Here is a 15704-nt window from a genome sequence, read left to right on the forward strand (position 1 = left end):
GCTCTGGCGCCGGTTCCGGGCCGTCTCCACCTCCATGCCCGAGTCCCATGGTGTTGACCACACTGTCCTTTGACCTTGTCGGGGAGGCGCCCCCCAGAGGACACTGCTGACTGCACTTCCAAAACCCGCTTTTCCCCGCTGACATAGGAGGTGTGTGGTGGGCACCCCGCGCGCAAAGCTCAGGCTGCGTTTCAGTCCCTCGCATTTGGGTCAGGCTGCAGCCCGGGATAAGGGACTGTAAAATCAGCCATTATCCACGGTCTTCTGAAGATGCCACATTCACTGTGGCATTTTGATGTTCACAGTGAAAGACAGAGTGTTTTTGCGTTTGTTTTATGACCTTGCTTTCCAGTGAGCAAAGCTTGTGTGTTTCAAAAATTCACCGTAAACCCAGCTCCATCAAATCGCTTTAAGTTACAGATTTTTTCCCTATAACTTTTTGTTGACTACTTTGGAAAATATATTTCTTTCTTTCATTTTTAATTTTGAAACCATTGTCCTTCAGCAAATCTTTGCTGAATGCCAGGCATTGAGCTGGTGCTGTGGATAAAAACGCGATCAGCTTTCCCACAGCAGGGGGTTTGCCAGAAATAGGGCGCCCGATATATTCGGGGATCTCAGTGGCTCAGAACCAACGTAGAGTGTATAACATGTCCTACCTGGCACCCCACATTGGCTCACCACCCGATGGACGCAAAGCTGCATTCAGGCCCACCACGCCCACCCTGAGAGCAGTGTTTCCCTGGTGGATCACTGCCCATGTCGGTGATTCACCCTTCCTGACGCACCTGAATACTCACCTTCCCTGGGCCTGGCCACGGGTCTCTCCCGCTTGCCATCCGTGCATTTGTTCATTGGTTCACTCATCCAGCAGGTATTTACTAAATACCCACCGTGTGCAGATGCAGCTCTGGCGATGGGAAACCTAGCAGCCACTGTCCATGCCCAGAGGAGCCAGACGTAATGGGGCAGAAAGAGATGCACACAGAGCCTGACAGTCCTCTGAGCTGAGTCCTGGGAGAGGGGTATTCAGAGCTCTGATTCTGGGCGAGAGGTCGTCAGCCTCTCTCGGGCCCAGAGGAGGGTCCCTACGCTGATGTGGAAAATCCAGGTGGGCTCTGTTGCAGCAGGAACTAAGTCATACGGTTTCCTGCTCGGGTGAGAAGAGGGCAGAGGGCACATGTGTTTAGTCTCCGCACTCGTCAGACACTCTCCTTGGTGTTCGTATATGATCGTGTGTAGAACCGCCTGTAATAACCACCGGTGAGAGAGCAATGCTTAGCCCATTTACAGTCTAAGGAAATTGAGCTCAGAGTCTAATTAGCTTTGCTTCGAACGGGAAGAGCCAGCACTGCGGCCTCAGAGCGAGCCAAGCCCCAGGGCGGCTGGCATTCTAGAAGATGCTTTTGCTGCCTCTTTTTCAGGATGAAAATTTTCACCTGCTGGAATGTTTTAGACTCAGTATACACGTTCTACGTGGTGGCTCCTGTATCCTGGCAGCCTTTTAGGAAAAGCAGAAATCTGTGTCTGGTCTGGGCAACTGTCTATGCAAAGACAGTGCTGCAGTCGGGATGGCAGGAAGCCTCTCGAGTTGGTGGGAACACAGCCAGGGAAGGGGCCAACCCCAGAAGGCTGAGTGGGTTCGCGGTCCTGGGCCTCTACACAGGAGCCCTCCTGAGGGGGCAGTCATCGCGCCCCTGGAGTTACATCCTGAGAGGAGGACCCACAATTAGGAACAGCTTCCGAAAAAAGCAAACGTTACCAAGTCAGGCGGGGAGTGCGATTGCCGTGCTAAGTTATGCAAGTAGTTTTCATTCACCTTCAAATTCCATCCAGTTTTATAAATCTACTCCGATTGGAGCTTGGTGGTTATTAGGAATAGTTATTTGCCATTCCATTATTCATAATGATAATTGGGTTAATTGGTTATTTATACATCATCACTGTAACCACTGAGCACATTAAGTAGCTGTTTAGTCACCATCGTACTAAGAAGGATCACGCGTTCTATTAATAATAATTAGGCTTATTGGTTAATTGATAGAGTCATTACTTAGTTTTTTTATTAGTAATAATTAAAGCAGTTATTTTGTTGTTAACATGTAGATCTATTGGCTCATTTGTCACTCTCTTGCATAATGAGATGAACGGGTTATTTAGGTATTTTTATTGATGATGAAAAGAGAAGAGGGTGAAAACCTCCCATGAGCTGAGCTGGTGTCATGCACTCCTTCGTTAATCCAGCCATACGAGGCCACCCCTCTTTTTTTTATCACTCTCTCCGGTCTGCGTTTAATTCTGTAGCAGCCCTTCCCCGAGCTCCAGCCCCTGGGCAGCTCCACCCGGTGCCTCAGACACTCGCATCGAGCGCTCAGCCCTCTTCAGCAGGACGGCTGGTGCCCACCCCGTCCAGGTGCGCTCCCCCCGCAGTGTCCCCGCCTCGGCAAAGGGGCCCCATCACCTGTCCAGTCCTTCAGGGTCGTCCTCGTCCCTTCGCTCCACACACCCGACCTGCTGTGAAGTCTCGTCCACTTCTCCTTCCCAATACAGCCAAGTCACACCGGCTCTCACTGTCCCGATTCTAAAGCCCAGGTCCCAGCCGTCCTGGCCCCCAGCCCTGAAGCGACGCACCTGCCTCCCAGCTGCCCCCTCCCACCGCGGCACCCCACCACCTTCCCCGGGGCCCTGTCCGCGTCCCCTGCTCACTTCACTCCTTCACACCCACCCCGCCAGTCTTGCCAACGCGCGGAGGTCCGTCCAGTCTCAGCCCCCTGAACCCACTGTTCTCCCTTCCCCGGATTTTCCGGCCACTCCGTCCTCAGCTTAAACGCGGCCCCTTCTGCGGGGCCTGCCTTGACCAGCCCCAGCTAGGGCGGCCCCTCGGTTACAGTCACGGTGACTTCATCCCTAGGACTTCCAGTCCCCGAAATTTTCCCTTCGCTTGCTTCCACACTTGTTCTCTCTGTCATCCCAGCCCCTCACCAGCTTCTAGCACCGCCGGGGCCTGACAAGCCACGTCCTGCATCCTGGCTTGTGGGAGCGCCCTGCCCAGAGCGGGCAGTGGCCCAGGACTTGAGGAGCCCCCCTGCCCCCCGCATCTCCCTCCTCCTCGTTTCTGCCTCCGCTCCTAATACTCTTCCCTCGGTAAACGGTGATCGAACATCGTCCCTGTCCCCTGCGAACAAAATGGCGAACGAAACCAGACACGGCCTCTGCCCTCCTGGGCCTTAAAATCCGGTGGGAAAATGCTGGACGCTCCCTGTTTCTGTTTTTTGAAGTTATTTCCCACTCTTCCTACTTGATCCCTAAAGCTTGGGAGAAAATTTAGCAGTCAGTTTGTCCAGTTTTTACAGCTGCTTTTTAAAAATAAAAGCCACACCTATGAACTAGACAAATGCAAAGCTCCCCTGGTTGACATAAAGGTGGGAGCTCGGGGGAGTCTCCCTCAAAACACGCACACAGGACGTGCCTCCGGACGCAAGTCCTTGGAACCCTGGTTTCCGCCTGGTCCGCGCACAACATCCGCGTCAGTGACGAGGGGAGGGTGACTTGCCTCTGGCTCCTCGGAGAGCCCCTGGCCGCATGGAGACTGGCCTTTCAGTCTTGACTTTCCCTTAGCCAGGTTTCTTTCCTGAAACCCTAATATCCTCACCTATGAAAGAGGCATAATAGTGCAGAGTCTTTGGCTTTCAAGCAGCTTTTTTAAAAAATTTATTTTATTGAAGTATAGTTGATTTACAATGTTGTGTTAATGTCTGCCGTACGGCAAAGTGACTCAGGTATGTGTATACACATTCTTTTTCACATTCTTTTCCACTGTGGTTTATCCCAGGCTATTGACTACAGCGCCCTGCGCCGTACGGTAGGACCTGGTTGTGTATCCGTCCTATACATAATAGTTTGCATCTGCTCACCCCAACCTCCCGCTGCATCCTCCCCCCACCTTGGCAAGCACACGTCTGTTTTCCATGTCTGTGAGTCTGTTTCTGTTTTGTAAAGAAGTTCATTCGTATCATTTGTTTTAGATTCCACATGTAAGTGATATCATATGATGTTTGTCTTTCAAGCAGCTTTTTTAAAAAATTTATTTTATTGAAGTATAGTTGATTTACAATGTTGTGTTAATGTCTGCCGTACGGCAAAGTGACTCAGGTATGTGTATACACATTCTTTTTCACATTCTTTTCCACTGTGGTTTATCCCAGGCTATTGACTACAGCGCCCTGCGCCGTACGGTAGGACCTGGTTGTGTATCCGTCCTATACATAATAGTTTGCATCTGCTCACCCCAACCTCCCGCTGCATCCTCCCCCCACCTTGGCAAGCACACGTCTGTTTTCCATGTCTGTGAGTCTGTTTCTGTTTTGTAAAGAAGTTCATTCGTATCATTTGTTTTAGATTCCACATGTAAGTGATATCATATGATGTTTGTCTTTGTCTGACTTACTTCATTTCGTATGATCATCTCCGGGTCCATCCATGTTGCTGCAAATGGTATTATTTCGTTCCTTTTTATGGCTGAGTAATAGTCCATCGTACGTGTGTGCCACATCTTCATTATCCATCCATCTGTTGATGGACACTTAGGTTGCTTCCATGTCGTGGCTCTGGTGAATGGTGAAGCCTGTAGCAAGCAGGGGTTGGTTTGGTTGGGTTTGGTTTGGTGGGGGGAAGGCGGCTCCTTCGTGCCTAAAAATCCCGACGCCAGTATGTGCAGAACAAAACAGAAAATTCCCAAATTGCTTTGATTTCGTAATGAGCCCTCTAGTTTCATTTGGAAACTTAGCAACTAAGTGACTCAAATGGCCTTTCTGTGTGGGGTTTCGTGTAACTTATTTTCAGGAGAAAGAGAAGATAAAGTGAGGGTACTAATTAAAGTCAGCCCGAAGTCTGGGCGGGGGGATTGGTCCAGTCTAGACAGTAGTTGTTGCCCGTCACTGGTAAGGTCCCCAAGGCCACTGGAAGATTCTGAAGTGCCATATGCACCATCCAGGACAGCTGATGTTATGCTCAGCTCTGTGTGGAGCGCACTAGGATCCGGGAGATGTAAACGCCTCACCAGAGCCTTCCACCAGTGGCATCACTGCGTTCCGGCACTCTCTTCACGCCCCCAGCTACCCCATGGGAATCTCTCTCTAGTTGAGGCTCCGAAGGGCCTGTAACTCACATCCCAGACTAACCCCTCCCCCCGCCACCCCAACCCCACATCTCTTCCTTCCCCTGCAGAGTCGATTTCCTGGAAAAGCCTCTCCTCCTTTTAGTGTCTCAGGCAGCATCCAACCCGCGCCAGATGCTCACCTGTCACCGCTGAACTGCCGTGCAGACCACCCCCTGCTCTGCATTCCTCCCCGCCATCCACTCCCACGGGGCCCAGCCTCACCGGCGTCTTGCCCGCGCCGTGGTTTCACTGTCTCCTGGGCTGTCCCTTCCAGGATTCCTTCTCCCCGGTGATCCTGAGCACAGCAGAATATCTTCCTAAGCACAGACCTGACTGTGTCTGTCTTCTAGAACACCTCTGTTATTTTGAGCTGCCTCAGGGACAAAGCCGGACTTTTCAGACCCCAGACCTGCAGCCTCGCTTTAGGGGCCTCTGCTTCCTGTTCTTACTGGGCACCCAGTCATGCCGAGCCGCCTGCTCCCGTTTATCCGGCTCCGTCCACGTGTGGCGCCCGCCCTCTTCGACCCCACTTCGTTCGCCAAGGCCCCACTTTGCCCTCCAAGACCCAGCTCACCCCCCCGCCGAGATGCGTCCCCGATTTCCCCACTGTGCCTCGGCTTGGTTTCTGTGCAGTGAGAGCGTCTTTCTTCTTTGTTGTCATTTTCTGTTTTTAATTAGATTCAACAGATATCTCATGAGTTCTTCCATGTGCCAGGACCCAGGGGTTTGCTACAAAAACTATGAAAAGAAAGTATTATTGTACCTACTACTCTGTATGTTTAGAAACCAGGCTTTGTATAAACCAAATACTTTGCCTCGAGTCAAACAGCTGCTCGGAATTTAACCATCTGCCTTTTTGATGCCAAGGCCACGGCTTGCCCAGGAGGTCACGGGCTTGCATTTTATTTACTCTGCAAGACTGCAGTCTTCTGGAAGGGAGGGCTGGGTCACCTGGAGGTCCAGAGAGAACACGGAAGGTGCCCGATACGTGTAGACTGGAGGAAGGACCTCCACCCCCGCCATCCTGGTCTCCAGGAGCCGCTTCTCCGGAGGCCCCGGGACTTTGCAGAGGCCTCTGATGTAAGGACCGAAGCTTCTGCCTGCTCGCTCCCCACTCCCCGCTCCCCTCCGTGGCATCAGCGGTCGCTGCCAGCATCCCGTCGCCCAGCGACACCTCGTCTTCCACCCGGGGCTCCTGTGCCCCCAGACTCCATGATGCTTCTCACTCATGAACACGCTGCTCTTTTGCTGGTGGTGACAGATGCGAGGTTTCCTTGCCTCTGAAGCCTCCCGGGGGAGGGAGAACATTCTCTAGAACGTTCGCACATGCAGGCCGTGAGAGGACGGAGGCTGCCACGTAGCCTGGGACAATGGGGGCGCACGTCACGGGGCATGCACCCCACTGCTGTGTTCCCTCAGCGACCAGGCCCGGACCTCTTTTTTATTTTTATTTTATTTTATTTATTTATTTTTTTTTTTGCGGTACGCGGGCCTCTCACTGCTGTGGCCTCTCCCGTTGCGGAGCGCAGGCTCCGGACGCGCAGGCTCAGCGGCCATGGCTCACGGGCCCAGCCGCCCCGCGGCACGTGGGATCTTCCCGGACCGGGGCACGAACCCGCGTCCCCCACATCGGCAGGCGGACTCTCAACCACTGCGCCACCAGGGAAGCCCAGGCCCGGACCTCTTGTCCTGCTGCATCGTCACGTTCAATCTTGGGGCTGTGGGATTCACACCCCCACTGCAGAGCCCGGGCAAGTGGACCTCCGCAAGGCCAGGAGCTCGCCACGTGGATAGGAGGCAGCAGATCTGGGGTTCCACTCGCGTCCTTGACGATCAGCTGCTGCAGCATGTGGGCCCTGAGTGCCGGGGCTCACGGCCGGGGGGTCACAGGGACCACCGAGGTCATGGCGCCCCGTGTGTAGAGACCTCGGAGAAGGCCGAGCGTATGGCAGGTGCCCTAAAAGTCCAGTTTGCTCCCTCCTGGCTCAGAGTGCCAGGCGTAGGTGGCTGATGGGCCCTGGGCATCCACATCCCCCCAGCACTCCCTGCCCCCGGCTTGCAGAGGCGGTGGCATCAGAAACAAACGGAGTTTCGCTGGAGCTGAGTCCACTCTGACCTGGCGGGGCTGGACGCAGCCTTCCTGGGAGGAAGGTGTACCCTGTGCCGTGTGACGGCCACAGTGCGGGCCCGGGGCAGCGTCCACGCGGCAGGCTGGCTGGAATTGAATCCTGACTGCTGGCCACCCCTCACCCCAACATTTCCCGCTGGGACTTGCAGGGCGCCGCTGTCCCGCTCGCTCCAGCCCCTCCTCTTTGTAAGGCCCTTGCGGTGGTTATTTGATGACCGTGCGGGATTCTGCTCTCGGTCCGGAGCTGGTAGCATCAAGCAGGCAGATAGTTATTAACCCGTACCGCATGCAGAGAAACGACCCAGGTGCTGTGGTCCTACGAAGGTGGTCGACTCGGAGACCCCAGAGCTGGGCTTGAAAGCCCCACGTTCGTTTAATGCGCAGACAGTCTCTTAGGAGATCAGGCTGTTGAAGGGTGGACTGGCTGTGACGGGCCGGGAGCTTGGCAGACACTTCACAAGGGAGGGGGTGAAGGACCAGGGACATTGTGCTGGATGCCACCGTGTCTAATGCCGGTTCACTTTCCTCCAGGTTCCAGTTCCTCATCTTCAAAACGGGATGAACGGGGCCCGCCTGAAGGGATTAGCGTGAGGATTAAGATGAGGTGAAATGCACGTAGCTCAGGGCAGAGTGAACCCTAAGTGGAGGGTGCCGCCCCCTCGGCCTTCTCCTACATCTGTGTTTCCTGCTCCCTCCTTTCAAGGGTCCCTGCTGGAACCCTGGGCTTGTAGTATTACCAGCAGTGAGGATGGTACTTAGGGTGCTGCATGGAGTTGGTCCAGACAGGTAATTCCCAGACCTGGCTGCTCTCCATACCTGGGGAGTGTTCCGAAGTCACTGGCTCCTCAAATTTGTCCCAGACCTGTGCCTTAGAGTCCAATCAAGGGGCCTGTTTACCTCTATTTACGACGAGCTTTCCAGGTGGTTCTGCATGCAGCTGGACTGCTCAGGATCCACTGGAGACGATGGCTGTGTGACCTCAGATGGGGCCCTTACCCTCTCTGAGCCTCAGTTTTCTTTATTGTTAAACAAGGTTTAATTTCCGGTAGAGGATCCCTAAAGATCTGTCTACCCTAACGTGCTGTGAGAGGGAAACAAGCAAACAGCAGCGGCCCGCAGGGACGTTTGCAGGAGACGGAGGAGGAAGGGGAAACAAGGTCAGGAGGCCAGCTTCCTGGAACGATCACCTTGAAAGAGGCCGGTGCATTCCAGGGGCCGCCAGCATCACGGGGAACGTAAGGAGGGACGAAAGCTAAGTGTATCCCATTTGCTATCGGAGAGAGAGAGCTGCATGAGGTGAGAAGGGGCCTTGGCTGAGTTCCGTGGGGTTGAGGTTGCTGTGAGAGCCTCAGAGGTCAGGGTGATGTGAAAAGGTCAACTGGAACATGCCCTGTGGAGGGGTGGGTCCTGGGAGTGCCGCCTGCAGAGCTCCTGCTTTGCCGGGAGGTGTGCGGAGCTGAGCTGGAGGGGATGCGGGTGGAGCGGGACTGAGCCACGAGAGGGGGGAGGTCACCAGCCTTCTTTGGTGCCCTCCCCCACCTCTGTCCTCACCCATTAGGGGGACCCTGCCTCTGTACCCACCCAGGCCACTGTCCACCTCTGCCTGGCCATTCAGTTGCTCCAGCTCCAAGCAGATGTCTCCTAATGAAAGTAGACGTTATCCCCAAAGGCTCTCCAGCACGGAGTGAGCTACGTAGAAAACTAGGTCCAGGTGCCACCAAAAAGTTCTCTTCTGTAAACGTCGCCTTTCTCTGCCCTTTGTTGACTCACCAGCGCCCCCAGAGGGAGAAAAGGGAACTGTCCGCGGAAGCGGCAACCTTGGCCATTTTTTAGTATTTATCGTCCTCCAGTGGCGATGTATTGTTCTCTCGGAATGCACAGCGCTCTCCTCAGCTGTGTTCAGTGCAGTTGACTTCTTCAAACACTTACTGAACACCTGCTCTATTCCAAGCCCTGGGCTTGTTGCTGTGCGAGATGAGATGCGGGGCGGGGGGGAGCAAGAGGGGGCCTCTGCCTTCGGGGGCCCGGGGGTCAGATGAGAACTGTTACACGGGCCTTCGGCTTGGGGGAGGGAGCGATTAATTCTGCCTGGGGAATTGCAGAAAATTTCAGAAAGGTGGAGACATCCATCCGAGCAACGAGACAGGAGAGGGAGGGCATATTTGGAGAGACACCTGGACAAACAAAGGCCAGAGGTGCATCTCCTAGAACGTGTGTAGTGGAGAGAGAGCGGGTTTGAACAGATCTCTTGATTCACCCCAGGTGATTCGATGCTGAATAATGCTTGGGAACCACTGTTCTAGAAGATTTTTGTTAATGGGTTAACCCATTGTGTGTATGTGTGTTCACGCGCGTACGTATTTATTTTAAATGCTCCAATATTTTAAATATATATTGGAATAGATAATATAACAGACAGTTATACTATCCCACCACCCAGATAGTACACGTTACCATTTTGCAAATTTTACTTCAGACCTTTTCTTTTTGCTCTTGTTCCTTTTTGTTGAAAAAATACAGTATTTCAAGTAAAGCAGCAGCGCCCCCCTTCACTGGTCCCCATCCGTCTCCCCTCTCAGAGGACAGTGTCACCAGGAGGCTGCTCCACGCACGTTTGTAACCCACACTGTGCTCTTTCTCTGCAGGGCCCCGCAGGACCACCTGGCGTCCCAGGCCCCCCTGGACCCGGAGGCCCCCCGGTGAGATTGGTTTTGATTTTCTCTCCCCAGGGCACTTAGATGGAGGGTTCGTGGCCCTGGGAGCCAGGGACATCGTGGTGTAGAGCCATGTGTTCGCTCTTTGTCCGAGACCAGGGCAAAGGCCTGAGCAGGGAGGGCCCCCCACCCCCAGCAGCCGGCCCTGGAGCCCCTTCGACTAGAAATAGCATCTGAGCTCACACAGCGCATCGTTGGCTGCTCCTAGAGCTGCAGGGGGAGAGGCCCACTGGGCAGGGGTCGTCCTTCTGAGGTCTTTCAGGAGCGTGTGGTTTGTCTCCCCTCCCGCATTTCAGAAGCCCTCTGGGAAAGCTCCCTGTAGGCCGAGAGGAGGGATGAGGCCGCTGGGTGGGACAGAGGGAGGCGTTTCCACCCACCCCGCCAGCGGGAATGAAGGTGCCGGTGGCCCCGACTGCAGACCAGACGAGCCCTGCGCCGGCCAGCCTTGGCGGTGTGACGATTCCACGTCTCACCGTGGCCCACACCAAGGACCGCCAGGTGCCCCCGAGCGGTATCCACCCCTGGGTGCCCTTGTCAGAGCTGGAGACCTGGGCTCCTGCCAGGAAAGGTGCTGGGAGAAGGGAGCTGATGCTCGGAAGAGGTCAGACTGAAGGTTCCCCTCTGGTTCCCTTTTCAGGGTTTGCCTGGAGAGATCGGCTTCCCAGGAAAACCTGGGCACCCTGGGCAGGCGGTGAGTGACCAGAGCATCCCTCCCTGCACTGTCCCGTCTCTCCCATCCTCTGTGACGGGAGCGGCCGGGCCCTTTCAGCTGCCACCCGGGCCGCTTTCCAGCGGGTGATGCTCCATGCCCTTTCCTCCCCGTCGGTGGGGACCAAGGCCCTGGTACCCAGCCTGCCTTCTTCCTTCCGTGGTGCCTGTCACGTATGTGCTCTGTCTCCTGGGGCCGCTCCCCCATGGCCCCAGCCGGAATGCAGACTGGAGCACCCTCTCCCTAGGCCACCGCCTGTGCTCTTGTAACTCAAAGGGCCCTTCGAAAGTCGTTTGCTGTTTAAAGTGTGGCTTCTCGTCTGTAGGGCCACTGACAGAGGGTTGCAGAAGTGATGGAGGAGGAGACGTGAGACATGGCCCAGGATGCGGCAGAGCTCTTCCCGTCACTATCCTGATTGTGTTTCTTCTTTCCCAACCAAAAAGATCCTAGGGATCTGGGCCTTCTCATTCCTTTTCAGTCCTGAGGGTAGAGCTCATCAAACCTTATGTCTCCACACAAGGAAGTGGGTGCAGATTGAAGCTGGGTGTCTCCTGCCGTTTTGGCCTGTAGCTCTTCAGGGCAGGATGGTAGGGGTGGCCTTGAGCTTCCGATACCACGTGACCATGATGGGCCGTCACAGGCCTGGTGACGGCCCTCAGGAGGGCTCTGCTCGTCCTGAAAACACTTCCTTACTGCTGGTTCTCTGATGGGGCCGGCAGAGGAGGGGAAGGCTGTGGATACAGAAAGCCTGTGCGACCCCCAGAGCTGACGGGGGGTCAGGACGCTGGAGAAGGGGTGACAGGGAAATCCGACTGTGCAGCACACAGTGGCTGTCCCCTTGTCACTGGGCCACAGATCCATTGGTGGCTGTAGACGAAGGGACGTGATTGCTGGATGCCAGCGTGCTCAGCCGTGTTGAGCTCCAGGTACCAGGCCTAGGGTTCTCGACGTAAATTCAGGGCCATGACGTCCACTCTCAGGCAAACGGGTCCAAACCTGGAACGCATGGTTAACTGTCACCCACGGACGTTCCTGAGCACGTGGTCCACACAGCTTCCCCCACAGACACTTTACAGCAGCGAGAGCGCCACCGGAGAGCTGGAACACAGGACCGTCCTGCGTGTCTTGCCTGCCGTGCTGACCAGCTTCTGGCTGGCAGCAACTCGGTGCGGCGCTTCCCTAACCGTGCCTTTCTTGTTGGTCTGTTTTCTTCCCTCTCGTCCCAGGGACCTCCTGGAAAGGATGGGCTGAACGGACCCCCAGGCCTGCCAGGACCAAAGGTTGGTGTGAGTTGGGGACCCAAAACACAGAAGCCAAAGAGATTTTTTTTTTTTTTTTTTTTTTTTTTTGTGGTACGCGGGCCTCCCTCTGCCGTGGCCTCTCCCGTTGCGGAGCACAGGCTCCAGACGCGCAGGCCCAGCGGCCATGGCTCACGGGCCCAGCCGCTCCGCGGCACGCGGGATCCTCCCAGACCGGGGCGCGAACCCGCGTCCCCTGCATCGGCAGGCGGACGCGCAACCGCTGTGCCACCAGGGAAGCCCCAAAGAGATTTTTGATTGTTGGTTTCCTGGGCCTTGGATCGCGTTTGGATTCAAGTCATGCCGGGCTCGGAAACGTTTGGATTTCCAAGGTCAGATATGGGCAAGCCCCTTATTCCTACTTAGGTAACCGGGGAAGGATTTGGAGGCCTAGGACTTTAAAATTATTCTGTTAGAAATATGTATGTATTTTATTTGCAAGGAGAAAAGCCTTTCAGATACTCTTACATAATAAGAGACTTCAGTTTAAAAAATACTCTGCTGGGGCTCATTACAGTAAGATCATTAAGAAAAGAGTCAGAGGCTAGCTACCGTAAAATTGGGAAGCAAGTTCACAGTTTACCCACTTCAGATGGACAATTAAAAAACCATACAGCCAAAATTTTAACAAGTGAACTTCACCTTTTCATAACAGACATTAAGCTCAAGGGTGAACGTCAGCAGTCCTCGAAAGGCAGCTTTTGGATATTATAGGAAAATTCATCATCCTTTTCCATAAGCGGACTTAGAAGCTTAACTTTTTCATGACAAGATATAGAATAAGGATGGATTCAACTTAATTTTATGGGCATTTCATGTAAATATTCTCCATCCTCCTCTCTCATCTTTCAAGACAAAAGATAAGGGCTAACCAAGTATTTTGTGGTCTCAAAAGCACTTAGGCAATATCTTCCCTACTCTACATCCCTCATTTCCATTCACTTACGTCTTTATAAATCAAAAGCAGAGCCGTCGACTATGGCATCTAGGAGGTGGTTTGAGCTGCTGTTTCTGGTCGCCGTGGTCACACAGAATTGAAGAGTTTCAGTAACGCTTAACCCCCAGCAGTTTTCTCCCTTCCAGCCTGGACCTAGTCCTGAGGCTGTTTCCTCCAAGCCCAGCCCCTCCTGTTTACTCCTCTTTGTGTTCCTTACAGGGAGACCTGGGAGACAGAGGGGCGGACGGTTTGCCCGGACAGCCTGGCCCGCGGGTAGGGACTCCTTCCCCATCACGTCTGTTATTCTAAACGGTGTGTTTGGGGCTGTGCGTGAACCTCAGCTGACAGGGCCCAGCATCTGTATGAGCTGGGGTGTGGCAGGAAACAGCCGGGGTCATTGCAGAGGGGCTGTTTGAAAGGCCGAGGGCGGGGTCAGGGGGGTCCGTGGTGACGCACCCTGGACAGGCAACAGCGGATGCCACCCCTGGGGCAGAGGAGCAAGGGGGCAGTGCGTTCCTGGAACCCGGGAGCCGTGTAGCTGGAGGAGAGAGCCCCGGAGAGAGCGGGAGCCTTGGGAAGAAGGCCAGCATCTCTGTCTAGCTCGTCCTGGGAGGGAAGAGGCGAGGGGGTCAGTAGCCCCTCCTCTCTCTCTCTCCTGTCCCTTAAGCTTTTCCCTCCCTCCGATGCTCCCTGACCCCTGACCCCTACAGAAGCAGGAAGCTCGGCTGGGCTCATCTGTAGAGTTCAGCATCTCCGATGTGGCCTGGGCTCAGAGTGCAGTGGGTACAGAAGAGAGAGGGCTGGACTCTGCATGCGTGTGTATGCATGTGCGTGTGTGTGTGTGTGGTGTACGTATGTGCGTGTGTGTATCTGTATGTATATATGTGGTGTGGCGTGTGTGTATCTATGTATATACGTGGTGTGGTGTGGCATGTGTGTATGCATGTGTGTGTATATGTGGTGTGGCATGCATGTGTGTGCGTGTATCTGTGTGTATATATGTGGTGTGGCGTGTGTGTATCTGTATGTATATATGTGGTGTGGCGTGTGTGTATGCATGTGTATGTATATGTGGTGTGGCATGTGTTATGTGCGTGTGTATCTGTATATATATATGTGGTGTGGCGTGTGTGTGGTGAACGTATGTACGTGTGTGCGTATCTATGTATATGGGGGATGTGTGCGTGTGTGGTGTGGGTGTGTACACGGTGTGTGCGTGTGCACAGTGCCTTGCTTCCGGAGAGGCGTGTGTCCACACAGCAGAGTGCATGGGGAGCCCTCTCCCTCCCGTCACAGGGCCTCCGAGTCTACTGGGTTAAGCGCTAGTTAAGGCGGTGACCCGCCCTCGGCCACCAGCTCCCACCCTCGGCCCACAGGCAGGCACCTGGCGGGCTCTCGGCGAGGGCTCACTGGATGGAGGGTGGGTCACAAACCGCCCAGCGAGGGCACAGCTGTGGCCTGGACTCACCTCGCTGGCCAGTGAAGGGCCGATTGGCAAATCCCGGGGCCCTGGGTTCCCTGCTGCCTCGCTTTTTCAAGGAGCGAGCATTCTTCAGACCAGATGGAAACCTCAGGTTATGATGCACCGCAGCTGTCTCAAGGGCGCCCGCTGGCGGGACTCAGTGTGCAAAGAGTGCCCACCTGGACCCCAGATTCTGATTATTGGCCCCTGCCCCCGTCGGCACGCAGCGAGCCGCCACCGCCACCTGCGAGCACAGCGGCCCTTCCTGTTTTAAGACTCAACATTCGTGTTTTTAAAAACCACGTGTAATGATCCCCGGTGATTGAAATGTAATGATGTGTGACTTGCTCTGTTTTGTCACAGCATGGACAAAGCATGCATGCCCTGCCCTGAGGTGCCGGCTAGGGGTGAATCACGTGGTCTTAGAAGCACTGAGGCCACCTTCCAGGGTCTGAGTGATTGGCTGAGATTCAGGCATTTCCCAGAAATAACCTGCAGCATTTGCATCACTCCCTGTTACTCTCCTTTTTGGACTCTGTGGGTTTTATGGAGTCACCCGTACCTTAGAGCTGTGTTTCCTCAAATCTCTGAGTTGCCACACCCTTCTGGGCTTACACCGTGTGAATTTCCATGTTCCGTTCAATAGTCTTCAGAAGAATCTGTTCCCATCGAGTTCCCTGTGCACGATTCTGTGGATGAAGGTGATCAGAAGTATTGGGGTGAACCTGAGGTGCCCTCGGGGCTTCCTTTCGTCTTTCCTTCTCCATGTTTTGTATTTATGTTCACCCCAATGGCTGAAAGGTTCAGAGAGGTCTGTTACTACAGCTCACGTGTCATTTTTGTACGATTTCTAGTGTGATACTTTAAAAAAAGTCTCCAGAAAGTTCAAAATTGTGAATTTCTGCTGTTACGATGCTTTTAGAACATACTTTGTAGCTTCAAAGGAGACCTGGCAGGAGTCCTAGTTACTTTATCTTGACAACATGCCAGCTAAAGATAAATATCTTCGAAGAAGATTATGGCTACGTCCTGGACGGCGGGTCTTGAGTCTGCCCAGAGGATGGACTGGTTGTGGGGCGAGCGGATGCTTCACCTCTTTGGCTCGTGTCAAGAATTCCGGGGCTTCCCTGGTGGCGCAGTGGTTGAGAGTCCGCCTGCCGATACAGGGGACGCGGGTTCGTGCCCCGGTCCGGGAGGATCCCACGTGCCGCGGAGCGGCTGGGCCCGTGAGCCATGGCCGCTGAGCCTGCGCGTCCGGAGCCTGTGCTCCGCAACGGGAGAGGCCACGGCAGAGGGAG

General features: G+C 54.5%; 1 protein-coding gene across 1 annotated transcript in view; it reads left to right on the plus strand.

The window, feature by feature from the left end:
• COL22A1 (collagen type XXII alpha 1 chain) overlaps nucleotides 1-15704 on the plus strand; it is a 261088-nt gene that overhangs the window by 143295 nt on the left and 102089 nt on the right. The window contains exons 25-28 of the mRNA XM_028500513.2: nucleotides 9932-9985; nucleotides 10638-10691; nucleotides 11936-11989; nucleotides 13164-13217. Coding sequence (XP_028356314.1) covers nucleotides 9932-9985; nucleotides 10638-10691; nucleotides 11936-11989; nucleotides 13164-13217 — 216 coding nt within the window. The remainder of the gene's footprint in view (nucleotides 1-9931; nucleotides 9986-10637; nucleotides 10692-11935; nucleotides 11990-13163; nucleotides 13218-15704) is intronic.

Source organism: Physeter macrocephalus, chromosome 15 (assembly GCF_002837175.3).
Source record: "Physeter macrocephalus isolate SW-GA chromosome 15, ASM283717v5, whole genome shotgun sequence".
Lineage (NCBI taxonomy): Eukaryota > Metazoa > Chordata > Mammalia > Artiodactyla > Physeteridae > Physeter > Physeter macrocephalus.